The following is a 15,462-nucleotide window of genomic DNA, read 5'->3' on the forward strand; positions in this document are numbered from 1 at the left end:
GGGGATACAAAGGGGCATAGAGGAGGACACAAGGTGACACAGACAGACACATGGGGGACACAAGGTGGACAGAGGAGGACACAGGTAGACCAAAGAGGGCATAATCCACAAGATAAAGCAGAGAAACCGAGAGCCCAATATAGTGTAGTATATATTGGATCAAGGAAGAATATGACAAGTAAGTATTATACTCACAAACATGGGTTACCGCTTAGGCAACTACTGTATAGGCAGGTGGGGAGATTAGACCTGTACCCACTCAGGATTCTCTGAAGAAGAAAAAAGGGTTTATCACCCTTCCACCGAGGGTGGATATCTTGACGAGTAGATATACAGAGGCGCCAAAAGGATAAAATATACTAAAAGGTTTAAAATATTCAAGTGGCGGTGGTGGACCAGCCACTCAGAAATAGACTCGATGCTGTCGCTTGTATTAAATACAATTTATTCACATACTCCACAAACGTAACTGCAACGCGTTTCACGGGCACATTCCCGCTTCATCAGGCATTCAACAAAAGGAGTATCACATGGACGCAGGTCCAATACACGCTTGGCACCACAGAGCTGATTTTTGTGACACTTACGAGAACAGCAGTGGTTTGCAAAAGCATGTAATGACTCCAAAGAGATTTTATTTGGACCTTAAAAACAGCTATTGATATTCACCAAACTAAAAACCATTTGTTAAAGTGAACCAGAGACGAAGCACCCTCATGTATTTTACCATATACATTAGAGAAAACACCTACTCTGCTCTCGGTTTCATTCTTCACTGTTCAGCTTGCTTCTCATCAGCCCTAATAAAATGCCCGACTGAGCATTCAGTCTGGCTTTGCTCAGGAATCGTTATAGCCAAGTCTGTGTTCTCTGATGTATTTTCAAGCCCAAGCCTGTCCCCTTGTGGCTCTGCTCAGGAATCCTTATAGCTGAGTAGTTATAGCAATGCCAGACTGAATGCTCAGTCGGGGATTTCATCAGGGCTGATAAGAAGCAAGCTGAACAGTGAAGAATGAAACTAAGAGCAGGGTAGGTGTTGTCTCTAATATTCCCACTGATATATATATGTCAAAATACATAAGTGAATGCTTCGTCTCTGGTTCACTTTAAGATTTGAGAGCACCAGTAGTCTAATAACAGGAAGACCATGTACTCATAAAGGCATTTACTATCATTGTTACCTTTTGGAGGAGTGGTTGACCAACATAAACTTAACCAAAAGCAACAAGATAATTTGTGCTGATGTCTAAGGGCAATAAATGCCTGTTTCTCCACAGGAGAAAGCCAAAATACAATAAATAAATGGCAGGGTTGTATGGAGAAGGCCACTACTGTAGAATAAGAATAAAAAAAACTGGATTGTATGAAAAACAGTTTGCTGAAAGGGAACCATTTAGTGTGGTACAAGAACCTTTTTCCCAACTGTGAAACATGGCAGCAGTATCATGGTTTGAATCTGCTTTGCTACTTCTAAACCACTGCAGGTTATCACTATAACTATGAGTTATGAACTGTATGAGTAAATTCTACAGGGGGATGTCAGTGTATCTGAAACAAAACCCAAGAAAAGCTAGGTCATGCAGCAAGACAATGATCCAAAAGTTAATTTACTTAAAGGACTTACGAGGCGAAAAAGACCTAAAAAGTTAAATACCTGCATGTAATAGCAATGCACGGATATGCGCGAGTGCGGCTGCGCAGCTCTAGGGCCTCCCCCGATCCACGCTACTGTTGCGTGGATCGGGGGGGGAGGCCCTAGAGCTGCGCAGCCGCACTCGCGCAAATGCGGACTGCGCAGTGGCGGCCAGCTCCAGCGGCCATCTTTGTGGAGGAGGAAGAGCCCGACCCGGGCTGGGGGGGTCGGGACCAGCCGAGGGGCACATTGAGCTGCGGGGACCCGGCGGAACGGCACGGAGGGCGCGGACGGCGCCCTCCGTGCATTGCTATTACATGCAGGTATTTAACTTTTTAGGTCTTTTTCGCCTCGTAAGTCCTTTAAGAGAGATGTCAATTCCTTGACCTTAATTCCTGGGTTTTTTGTTTCAAATGTTGTGGAAGGACCTGAAGTGAAGCTGTTCTGTAAGCATGAATAGGCTAAATTTCTTCCGATTCAATATGCTAAAGTAAAATGTATCTATAATTTTTAATTACAGTTATTGAAGCCAGGGTAGAAAACAAGTTACCCAAAGCAGAGGTTCACACACACACACACGTGACACTAGATCATTTTCTTCAGTTAAAAAATAAAAAAAATAAAAGTGTTCTCATTTACCTGGGTTTTATTGTCTTATTAGTTTTATGACCTGTGTGAAAATCCACTTAGATCATTTTTATGGGGAAAAATAGAAACATCAATTGTCCACAAACTCCAAAAATATCTCTAGAACACCTGACCACAAAGTATTGTAAATTACTGGCATTTGCCATTTCATCTGTGTATATTTGTACATCATCCTGAATTGTAGAAACATAGAGTTCTCATATTGACTCAATTTTAACAACTGTTTTATTGATTAAAGCTGCTTCTCTAATTCATAGATTTGCAGAGAGAAGCAAACTAGAACAAAGCATGTTCCCACACACCTCTTTCTAGTACAGGCATGGGCAAACTCAGCCCTCCAGCTGTTACGGAACTACAAGTCCCACAATGCATTTGCCTTTATGAGTCATGACTGTGGCAGTCAGACTCCTGCAATGCATTGTGGGACTTGTAGTTCCTTAACAGCTGGAGGACCAAGTTTGCCCATGCCTGTTGTAGTAGATAGACTATTGCTCATGTTCTAATTTCCTAGTGTGTGAGTGAGTGTGCGAGTGTGTGAGTGAGTGAGTATATGTAAAACGCCTAGACCGATTTGAATGAAACTTGGTATACAAATCCCTTACTACCTGGGATGATATGTTCTGGGGGTCTCACGTCCCCCCTGCACACCTGGGCGGAGCTACAAACAGCCAGATTCCACCCATTCAAGTGAATGGAAAAAATGGAAAAGGCTGCCATTCTCACAGTAATTGAGCCAGAGTCCCCACACTTGGCACAGTTGGTCGCTTGGTGACCGAGGTTGCAAATTCAGGAAAAGTGGGCGGAGCATAAAACAGCCAATGAAATTTCAGACATTCATTTTAAATGGAAAAATGTAAACTGCAGCCATTCTTACACTGTTAATGGCAGGGTTTTCAAACTTGAGAAACTTGGTCACTGGGTAAATGAGATTAATAATCAGGAAAGTGGGTGGAGCCTACAACAGCCAATCAAAAGTCACCTATTGATTTTCAAGGGGAATATTAAAACTGCTGCCATTCTTACACTGTTAAAGAGACACTGAAGCGAAAAAAAAATTATGATATGATTTGTATGTGTAGTACAGCTAAGAAATAAAACATTAAGATCAGATACATCAGTCTAATTGTTTCAAGTACAGGAAGAGTTGAGAAACTCCAGTTATCTCTATGCAAACAAGCCATTAAGCTCTCCGACTAAGTTAAGGTGGCCATACACTGGCCCGATTCGCGGCCGTTTCGACAGCAGATTCGATCCTGGGATCGAATCTGCTGCCAATCGTTCGGGCTAAACGCACCCGCCGATCCGATTTCCTCCCGAAATCGGATCGGTCCGTCGATCGCGCCGTGCGGGAAATTACCTTCGATCGCCCGTGGGTAGGGTGCGCGTCGCTAGCGGCGGCGGCCGATCCGGTATACATTACCTGACGCTGGCTCCCGGGCGTCTTCTCCACGCTGCACCGCTCTGTTCCGGCTCCATCCCGGCGCTTCCTGTGTCACTGCAGTGACCAGGAAGTTCAAATAGAGGGCGCTCCATTTGAACTTCCTGGTCACGGAGTGACACAGGAAGCGCCGGAATGGAGCAAGAACAGAGCGGTGCGGTGTGAAGAAGACGCCCGGGAGCCAGCTTCAGGTAATGTATACGGGGGGGGGGGGGGGGCACAGGCAGCAGGAGCAGCTCAACAGATTGTGATCGGTTTCAGGCTGAAATCGATTCACAATCTGTTTGCAGTAAAGGCAGCCATACGATCCCTCTCTGATCAGATTCGATCAGATAGGGATCTATCAGCTGGTCGATCTAATGGCAAATCGACCAGTGTATGGCTACCTTTAGTCGCGGAGAGGGCTGTTATCTGACTTTTATTATCTCAACTGTAAGTGAACTGTTTACTTTTTCTCTGCTACAGGAGAGGTCATTACTTCACAGACTGCTCTAAAAGACTAATTTTAAATGATGAGTGTTGTGTAATCTGCACATATTATAGAATGATGCAATGTTAGAAAAAACACTATATACCTGAAAATAAAAGTATGAGAATATTTTCTTTGCTGCTAATCTTCTAGTAATTATTCATAGTACACAACCAATTCACTATATCATATTTTTTTTTCGCTTCAGTGTCTCTTTAATGGCAGAGGCTTCAAACTTACTACAGTCGGTCATTGGGTGACTGGGGTCCAAATTCACTAAAGGGGCGGGGCGACAAACAGCCAATCAGACTTTCTTGGTGGATAAACTGCTTCCATTCACACATTTTTGATGCCAGGAATCTGAAAGCTCACAAACTTGGTCATTGAGTGACTGTGGGTCAAGGTTACAAAAAGTGGGCGGAGCCAAAAATACAGTGGAGGAAATAATTATTTGACCCCTCACTGATTTTGTAAGTTTGTCCAATGACAAAGAAATGAAAAGTCTCAGAACAGTATCATTTCAATGGTAGGTTTATTTTAACAGTGGCAGATAGCACATCAAAAGGAAAATCGAAAAAATAACCTTAAATAAAAGATAGCAACTGATTTGCATTTCATTGAGTGAAATAAGTTTTTGAACCCCTACCAACCATTAAGAGTTCTGGCTCCCACAGAGTGGTTAGACACTTCTACTCAATTAGTCACCCTTATTAAGGACACCTGTCTTAACTAGTCACCTGTATAAGAGACACCTGTCCACAGAATCAATCAATCAAGCAGACTCCAAACTCTCCAACGCGGGGAAAGACCAAAGAGCTGTCCGAGGATGTCAGAGACAAAATTGTAGACCTGCACAAGGCTGAAATGGGCTACAAAACCATTAGCAAGAAGCTGGGAGAGAAGGTGACAACTGTTGGTGCGATTGTTCGAAAATGGAAGGAGTACAAAATGACCATCCATCGACCTCGCTCTGGGGCTCCACGCAAGATCTCACCTCGTGGGTGTCAATGGTTCTGAGAAAGGTGAAAAGGCATCCTAGAACTACACGGGAGGAGTTAGTGAATGACTTCAAATTAGCAGGGACCACAGTCACCAAGAAAACCATTGGAAACACATTACACCGCAATGGATTAAAATCCTGCAGGGCTCGCAAGGTCCCCCTGCTCAAGAAGGCACATTTGCAGGCCCGTCTGAAGTTTGCCAATGAACACCTGAATGATTCTGTGAGTGACTGGGAGAAGGTGCTGTGGTCTGATGAGACCAAAATAGAGCTCTTTGGCATTAACTCAACTCGCTGTGTTTGGAGGAAGAAAAATGCTGCCTATGATCCCCCAAAACACTGTCCCCACCGTCAAGCATGGGGGTGGAAACATTTTGCTTTGGGGGTGTTTTTCTGCTAAGGGCACAGGACAACTTAATCGCATTAACGGGAAAATGGACGGAGCCATGTATCGTGAAATCCTGAACGACAACCTCCTTCCCTCTGCCAGGACACTGAAAATGGGTCGTGGATGGGTGTTCCAGCACGACAATGACCCAAAACATACAGCAAAGGCAACAAAGGAGTGGCTCAAGAAGAAGCACATTAAGGTCATGGAGTGGCCTAGTCAGTCTCCGGACCTTAATCCAATAGAAAACCTATGGAGGGAGCTCAAGCTCAGAGTTGCACAGAGACAGCCTCGAAACCTTAGGGATTTAGAGATGATCTGCAAAGAGGACCAACATTCCTCCTAAAATGTGTGCAAACTTGGTCATCAATTACAAGAAACGTTTGACCTCTGTGCTTGCAAACAAGGGTTTTTCCACTAAGTATTAAGTGTTTTATTGTTAGAGGGTTCAAAAACTTATTTCACTCAATGAAATGCAAATCAGTTATCTTTTATTTAAGGTTATTTTTTCAATTTTCCTTTTGATGTGCTATCTGCCACTGTTAAAATAAACCTACCATTGAAATGATACTGTTCTGAGACTTTTCATTTCTTTGTCATTGGACAAACTTACAAAATCAGTGAGGGGTCAAATAATTATTTCCTCCACTGTAAAGTTCACTAGGAAAATATAAACTGCAGCCATTCTTACACTGTTACTGGCAGGGTTCTCAAACTTTGCACAGTTGGTCACTGGGTGAATGGGATGAATATTCAAGAGAGTGGGTGGAGCCTACAACAGCCAAATAAAATTCACCTGTTGATTTTCAAAGGGAATATTTACATTGCTGCCATTCTTACACTGTTAATAGCAGATGCTTCAAACCTGGTACTGTTAGTCACTGGGTGACTGGGGTTCAAATTTGGAATGGGGGCGGAGCCACAGCCAATCAGATTTGTTTAATTTCAATGGGAATATACAAATAATTGATACCAAAAGCCCAAAGCTCATAAACTTGATCATTGAGTGACTATGTTAAGGTTAGAAAAAGTGGGCGGAGCCAAAAACTACATTTTATTCCAGGGGAAAATAAAAACTGCAGCCATTCTTACACTGTTAATGGCAGGGATTCCAAACTTGACCAGTGGGCCACTGGGTGACTGGGATTAATATTCAGAAATATGGGTGGAGCAAACAGCCAATCAAATTTCACCTATTGATTTTCAAGGGAAATATTAACATTGCTACCATTCTTACACTGTTAATGGCAGAGGCCTCTTAGCTGATAGGTGACTGGGGTCCAAATTCGCTAAAGGGGGCGGAGCCACAAACAGCTGATCAGATTTGTTAGATTGATTTCAGCCATTCTGTTATTGGCAGGGTTCTGACACAGTTGGTCAATGGATGAATGGGATTAATCAGGAAAGTGGGTGGAACCTACAACAGCCAATCAAAATTCCCCTATTGATTTTCAAGGAAATAATGAAACTGCTGCCAATCTTACACTAATAATGGCAGAAGCCTCAAACCAGCTAGTCAGTCATGAAGTGGCTGGAAGTGGCTGGGGTTCAAATCCACTAAAGGGGTGGAGCCACAAACAGCCAATCAGATTACTGTACTGGATAAACTGCTTCCATTCACACTAGGCCTGAACGATTTTAGGAAAAGGTTGAATTGCACGATTTTTGGCAGAAATTGCGATTTCGATTCTGTAGACGATTTTTGCTACACAATTGATCAGTTCGCTCTGACCATCCAGTCGCTCTCTACCTGACGGGGGACAGTCTGCGACAACTACTATAACTGTGGTCCCCTCTCTGTCTGTCCCGTGTGTGCTGCTGGTTGGGGGGGGGAGGGGGTGACAGTGACCGATTCATCAGCTATTATTCATAAAAAAGTGGATGGAGCCCACAAAAGCCAATAAAAATTAATCTATTGATTTTCAAGAGAAGCATTTCATTCCTGCCATTCTTGCACTGTTAATGGCATAAGCCCCAAACTGGGTACAGTTATTTATTGGGTGACTGGGGTTCACATTCAGAAAAGGGGTGGAGACACAAACAGCTCATCAGATTGGTTTCATTTAAATGCAAATTCTTGATGCCAAAGACTGCAAAGCTCACAAATTTGGTCACTGAGTAATTAAGCAGTTGTCTGTTACAAAAAGTGGGCATAGCCAACACCAGCCAAATACATACCCAGGCAATGCTGGGACATCAGTGGGCGGAGACAAATACAAATTTTACTGGGAAAAGGTAAACTGCAGCCATTCTTACACTGTTAATGGTAGGGTTCTCAAACTTTGCACAGTTGGTCACTGGGTGACTGGGATTAATATTCATAAAAAAGAGGGTGGAGCATACAAAAGCCAATCCAAATTCATTTATTGCTTTTCAAGGGGAATATTCAATTGCTGCCATTCTTGCACTGTTAAGGACACAAGCTTAAAACCTGGTACAGTTGGTCATTGGATGACTGGGGCTCAAATTCAGAAAAGAGGGTGGAGCCACAGCCAATCAGGTTTGTTTCATTTCAATGCAAATTATTGATGCCAAACAATGCAAACCTCACAAACTAGGTCATTGAGTCATCGTGTGTTAGGGTTAGAAAAGTGGGCGGAGCCAACACCAGTCAAATACATACCCGGGCAATGCCAGGAAATCAGCTAGTATGGTATATAATAACACTACTTGGGAAATAGTATCTCATGAATGTGGAGTTCTTTAAACTTCATATAATCATTTACAGCCATTAAAGGGAACCAGAGAGGATGCAATATACATACCTGGGGCTTCCTCCAGCCCCATACGCACGGATCGCTCCCACGCCGCTGTCCTCCGCTGCCTGGATCCGCCGCCATTGGGTCCAGTCATTGCCGCGAGTCGGCAAGTCGGCCGCGGCCAATTCTCCGCATTACAGGGTGCTCTCCCCATACAGATACGCATGTGGCTGCTTACTGCGCAGGCGCATGCGTACATGTATGGAGGGAGCCCCTGTGATGCGGACAATTGGCCGCGTCCGCCGGAAGTGACGGGCCCGGTACCGGCGGATCCAGGAAGCTGAGGACGGTGGCATGGGAGCGATTCAGGCTTATGGGGCTGGAAGAAGCCCCAGGTATGTATAAAATCTTTTTCTTTTTTCACCCCCCCCCCCCCCCCCCCGTTCCTCTCTGGTTCCCTTTAAAGTATTTAGCCACAGTAAGCGAAAAAACAAAAAATCTAAAACTTGTATGAAAGGTTTGATTTATTCTGTGAATCATAACTGCAAAACAATTAATACTGCCAAAAGCAACCAAGCAGATTGTGCCTCTAAGCTTTACTAAGGATTCTTCATTATTCTGGAGGTACTCCTCTTTTGCCCTAGTTTTCAGAGCACTCGTCTTCATCTCCACATCGTAGCAAATCTAAACTGAAGACAATCCGTTCTATTTGCCTGAAAATCTATGGAGTCCAGAGGAATTAAAGATCGATCTGTGGACTGAACAAAATTGGATAAAATACAGATTTGTGTTATGCAAACACACACCAGTACAGATGTACCAATAAAATCAGCCCACTGCAGCCTAGTGTTCCCCTACTCAGCCCTGTCAGCTGTTCAGACCTGGGATCTGTTATATTTTTATGGCGCTGCTTAAGACGTATTTGAGAATTTGTGAGAGTTGTAGGTCTGGGTCTGATCAAGTCGTACCACCCAAAGTTTTTAAGTATATCCACTGCAAGCCTCTAATCAGCTGCAAACAATATGTGACAATTTCCCATCAAAGAAGCAAGAAGGCAGAAAGAATGTTGGGCTTCTAAAGATCAAAGCATGCGACTTTGGCAGCAGTGCTTCACAAAACAGTGATGGAGCTTCTGGTGACCCAAAGGCAGGATATCCAACAGCATTACCATAAACAGCTATAATTGGAAGCCTTGCAGAACAGCAGGCAATTTGCAGTCTGCATCTTAGCACTGGACATACCTCTCAGAACATTGTAAGTAGGTGGTTATTTAAATTTTGTATGCACTATGGGGGGAGGGGGGCAGACATAGCTAACTGTACTTGCCTACCTGTTTTGGTTATCATTTGACGTGGGACTCCAGTCACAAAAGTGGGATTATTAAACTCTTTGGCCATGCCAGTCTTCATAACTTTTACTCAACTCTGTTGACTCAAGTCCAAATACTGGATGTGGAAGGCAGCAGATCAGTTCATCATACTCCATAGCTTTAGAGATACCATTTAATTACATGTACTTAATACTCTTCTGGTGAGGTGCTTTCATCTTCCCAGACTCACAATGAAATGCTAGTGGGGATGGGTTTAAAGGAAACCAGAGACAAACTCATAAAAAAGATTTATACACATCTGGGGCTTCCCTCCAGCTCCATCCGCACAGATCACTTCCATGCAGTCGTCCTCAGTCTTCTCCCTCTTCGGTACTGGTTCCCGTTACTTCAGCAGTCGCAGTCAGTTTGAAGCATGTGCAGTGCGCTCCCCCGTCCTTCTTTGGCGGAGAATAGTACTGCACCTGCACAGTACTATTCTCCGCCAAAGAGATGGATAGAGCGCACTGTGCTTGCTCAGACTGGTCGAATCTACGGGACCCGGTACCAGAACTGGAGAAGACGGAGGACAGCGGCGTGGGAGCTGGAGAAAGCCCCAGGTATGTATAAATCTTTTATATGAGTTTGTCTCTGGTACACTTTAAACAGCAGCACTCAAGGTCAGAGAAGGGAGTCCGCAGAAATGAATCCTGCAGAATCTACCAGCGTTCTACTACACCAAGGATACCCCACAAACTGCTTTAACCTGTTTTACAAAACAGTGCACCAATCATGTGACCACTATTTTTGGCTGATAAAACATGGACGAACCAACTATGCAAAATGTAGTTAGTAAAGAAATCATAAGAACAGATAATCTTGGAAACTGTCCAAAGACCAACATTTGACTAAGGAAGCAGAACACAGGAAACTGAACACTTGACAACAAGCTTAGAAGATAATGGGGTTTACACTTCTTACCACTGCACGGTTTTTCAGCATTCCAATGCTCCGCTGTCAAGGGACAATAGATTTAAGTTTAAAAGTTTAAGTTTAAAACGCTATTCATTGATGAAAAAACAGAAAAATAGAAGGCATTAAAGTTATTTTTAAGTGACACTCTTCGATAACTTTTCTGCTCTTTCAAAGTACTTAATCAGATTTAAAAAGTCAGAGGAAATTACACAAATGCACGAGTTTATTGCCATAATTTTATTTCAAAATTTTTTAGACAAGTCATATAAATGTGTTTACTTGTATAAAGTAATTTCCCCATAATATTCAATATAAAGTCTTTTGCAAGCATTGATATTATTGTGTAGGCATTACACATCAAGAAAAGCAGAAACACAGTGGCAGATTTTAGCACAGTAAATGAACACAAATAAGTGTATACAGAGAAGGGAAAAAAAAAAAAAAAAAAAAAAAAAAAAAAGGATGGAAATCTAGGTTAGTGCTGGTTAGCTGCCAAACTGATTCTACAGACAGATGAATAAGACTAATGGCAGGTGAAAAGTGTTTCAGAAACAGAATTCACACTAGTAGCATCGTTGTCAGATGAAAAACATTCACAGGGGAGGGGAAGAAACAAAACAAAAACACACACAATAAAGGCAACAGTGAGAATCTGTTACAATCAAATCAGTGATTACTAAAGAAATCTTGGTCCTCAGTGCCATCAATACTTCATCTAGGTCTTCAGCACTAAAACGTAGAAACTGATTAAAGGGCCAAATAGGACTTCAGTCAACATGATCAATACAGAAATGGCAAGCAATTGGTTTTCCCACTGACAGAGCACTAGTACCAAACATTCAGCAGATCCCCAAGGCTGGTTATCATAGGGGTGAGATTCCTTACTGAGTGAGGCTATGGAAGCTCCATTGCCCATAAAACTGTGCTTTTCCTGGAAGACCTGAACACAACTGACTAGAACTCAGTTAACATTGCTGGTATTTCTTGGACCATGAACTGCTTTTCCATACACATGACAAAATAAGTAAGCCATTGTCAAAACTCGCCTCTGAAAATACAGAATATTTAAAAAAGAAAAAAACAAAACCAAAAAACCAAAACCCTCGCCTCTGATCACAGTTCAAATTCAGTATCTTAGATGACCCTATAGTAGTGTGCTTGAAGAAAAAAGGTTTTGTGCGACACGGATGGACCTGTCTGCATTTGGTTCACAGCACAAACAGTAGATTACAGTAAACTTCACAGCCTTGCTGTCACAAAGCATCTTGAGGTTGAGTGAATTGATTTATATACCTTAATAAAAACAAACAACAAAAGAAGCAATATATTAAAGTAGTAAGAAGGTTAGTATGTTACATGTATAAACAGATTGTAACATGCGGAGGGTAGCTTTCATAAAAACCATGTTGTACAGTCACATAGAAGTTGAGTTTTGTTCCAGTTGCTAAGCATTTCTTATTTTAGACGGCGTGTAGTTCTTATCTATTATTTCATCCTGTAGAAACATGTGGAGGCACCGTTCATTCTGTGCCAAAGGGTGTCCAGCAACTCTACAAGGGAGAAGAAAAGAATATATGTAAGCAGCTGGCAGTAAGACGCATGCAATCCACGGCCATTAAATACCATCAGATATCAACGGAATTTTTTTTTTTATGCACCAAATGAATAAAAAAAAGAGGCAATTCACCGGAACATCCTAAGATGTGATATTTCACAGAATCAAAGTTTATGTGTTATGTATATTATTATAAATACAAGGAAATAATCACACAATGAAGAGAATGTACATCAAAAGAACAAACAGCAAGCTGACTACCAAACTCGAGCCCACTCCTCTAAATAGAATACTAAAATATGCAATCAAAGCAAGTTATTATCTAAGCGCTGCGAACTGTATTGTTTCAGCATCAGGGCATATGTTGAAACCAGTGAGAGCTAAGGAAGACTATATAACTTGTTACAGCGCCATCAATTTCAGAGGCAATTTGCATACATTAACTGTACAAAACAAATAGAAGGTCAATAATAAGGAGGACCTGTTTTAACTCATTCAGTGCAAGATGTAAGCTGTACGCTTTTGCAATGCAGTCTGTTTATGTATTACAAGGTAATTTCCTAGCTTTTGAAAAGAAGTAGAAGATCATGCTTACTTGTTTATAAATTGTTCAAGCCCCTGTTTTCTCTCCTCTATGAAACCATCATCAAAGATGCCTTCATCGCCTCTGAATGGAAGCTGTCGAAATAGAGCTTTCCCAGGTAAGGAGGGCACCACAACCTGAATGATGCAGAGGGAGAAATGAAAAACAGTTAACAGGCTCTTTGTATAGGGCTGTTGAGAAGAGGTCTTGCAGTGAATACATTTTAAGGCCAACATGATTTCAAGCAAAAGTGATTAAAAAAAAAAAAAAAAAAAAAGTTATCCTAAAATCACAGTTACTTGCTCAGTGAGTGCTTAGCACATGAACAGCTAAAATCTGAATGTTTAATGGCTTTTTAAATGAATTTGATGCAGTATGAATATTTTTGGAGTAGGTTTCTATCAGAGGTGGTCAATGACATGCAATGCAAATAGTCGATGCAGGTTTATGATATTTGAAAATGGATTGATCAAACGCCACAGAGGCTTCATTCCTTTGGTCAATTTTTAAGCTGCATACAATTGCAAAAAATAACCACCATATTGGATTTGTGTTTTAATGAATATCTCTAGTTTCCAGCTGGTAGCAAGTTTATTCAGCGTTTAACAGAAATTTATTTTAAGCCAAGTGGGGCAAAATCAGAAGGTGGTTAAAAATGTATACGGCCTAAAGTAGGTGGGCAAAATGTGGCAAATATAGCATGTCAAAGCTGTAGTGCTGCCAGTAGTATGTGAACGATTTTTAATGCTCTCCTTATTGTAGAACACCCCCATAATGCCTATTATAGTACTTACAAAAGTGCCCCCCATACTGTAGGACACCCCATAATGCCCATTATAGTGCTTCCCCCAATACTACCCCAGTTATGTCTCTCCTAGTGCCCCCATCATTAGTGCCCGCCATACTGGGTGTATTGTGGTGAATTTTTCTAATGGCCAATAAAGGTATTTGTATAATGCTACCCTCAAAATTAATACAATGCGCAACGCACATTGTGTGTGCTGGTGGAAAAGCGCACACAACTGCACTATATGTGAACGAGGACTTAGCCCTCCTAGGGTCACTGTCTCCTTCGGACCTCCTCCTTGAAGAGCAGCATGCCGGGGGATTTACTCACACATCACAAGACCTTTGGATCAGTGTAAAGGTGCCCATTAACAGTACAATTTTTCATCAGATGCAATCTTTCGATTTACTTTTTATGACCTTAAGTAATCGAAAGGTATGATAGTTCCCATAAACTGGTCATTTAGGGTCTTTTCTCTCTTCTGATACGATCGTAAATCCAACTTATAGATCAATTGAAAAATTGTGCCGTTAATGGGCACCTTGACAACTGATGGCAGTATATGCAGCTGGGAAAAGACAGTGAGGGAGCGCGGACATGTGAGAAAACCAACAAGCATGATCCTCAGCCTTATACTTGTATTACTGGACCTACCTAACCAGTCCAAAATCGCATGAGCATGTATCTTGTACCCAGTTTGCCTTGTATAACTTTGTCCTATGTTGTATAGCCTTGTTACATCTGTCATCCTTGTAGCATTGTATGTATTTATTGCCCAGCGCTGCGTAATAGGTTAGTGCTTTATAAATGCAATAAATAATAATCCTTCACAAATGTCAATCTGTATAGGGACTGGGAGGCTGCAACACTCAGGCTGCCAGCGTTGAGCTGCATGGCATGAAAAACAGGTTTTGTAGGCCTTACAGCCCATTCATTTCCCCTGATCAGAGTTTGTGTCCTAATGTCTCCTATGAATGTATTCCTGTGACTACAGATCCCATGCCATGCAGATGCATGGTTTCCACTGTAAATCAGAGGTTATAACTGGCTTTCTAGGTGGGATACAGAAAGTAAGAACTTAAGATTGGAACTGTCATAAATCCACAAAGAACTGGGAAAAAAAATACAGTAGTTAAGCCATGAAGCCAAAAGCTTCATTGGTCTGCCACGGCTCCATCCATCGAATGCTCCTTATATCTCCCCCCAAATAAAAGCACAATGTGACATGGTGCAAAACGCTATGACTGTTAATGAAGTTCTCTATAAGGTGATGTCATTGACCACTCCCACAACTGACCCCACTATTTAGCAATGCTCTCAAAAATAATGGACTACGCATGAGAATTTTCTCCATGCGCACACACACACGCTCCTGCGATTGTTCTTCAAATTAAGGTTTTTACGCATATATAAAATTAAATTAAATAGGGAAAAAAAAAAACGCTATACACATCTTACTTCAATTTCTGACATAAGTATTAAAGATAAACACCATATAGTTACATTATAGGCATACTGCAATCTGTAGTGGTATTGCTAATGGACACTGGTAAACCTACAATCCAAGTAGCAAACTTAAAAACTTATTGCACTTTGCTAATCCTGTATTAAAACTGTGGTCTTTGAGCCCTATGGCTGGATCATACCATACATTTCTTTTTATTTTCAGGACCATGGAGTGCATTTTAACTTTATTATGCTACATACAATACTACTGCAGAAACAACGCAAGAACAAAACAATATCGTATAGGAAAGAGAGAACAGAAAATGTCTGGCACTGTAGCTTTAATGCGTGACAGCAGGTGTACAAAAATATTGCATACAACGCATACAAGGACAATGTCCGTGGAAGTGATGGTACTTATCGTGCTCTTGCTGATTTTGGAGCATGTCCGCCTGCTACCTAAGGGGAAGGGCTGCCCCAGGGTGGTGGAGCACATGACTGTTGCCCACGGCTCTGATCCCAGCCTTTTGTCCTT

General features: G+C 41.9%; 1 protein-coding gene across 1 annotated transcript in view; it reads right to left on the reverse strand.

Annotated features, from left to right (window-relative positions):
• Nucleotides 1-10,987: 10,987 nt before the first annotated feature.
• Nucleotides 10,988-15,462, reverse strand: part of SNX3 (sorting nexin 3) — a 56,459-nt gene continuing 51,984 nt past the window's right edge. The window contains exons 3-4 of the mRNA XM_068279438.1: nucleotides 12,707-12,831; nucleotides 10,988-12,106 (exon numbers count right to left, since the gene is read on the reverse strand). Of these exons, the coding sequence (XP_068135539.1) occupies nucleotides 12,001-12,106; nucleotides 12,707-12,831 (231 nt within the window). The 3' untranslated portion in view covers nucleotides 10,988-12,000. The remainder of the gene's footprint in view (nucleotides 12,107-12,706; nucleotides 12,832-15,462) is intronic.

The sequence above is a fragment of the Hyperolius riggenbachi genome, chromosome 4, assembly GCF_040937935.1.
Source record: "Hyperolius riggenbachi isolate aHypRig1 chromosome 4, aHypRig1.pri, whole genome shotgun sequence".
Taxonomy (NCBI): Eukaryota; Metazoa; Chordata; class Amphibia; order Anura; family Hyperoliidae; genus Hyperolius; species Hyperolius riggenbachi.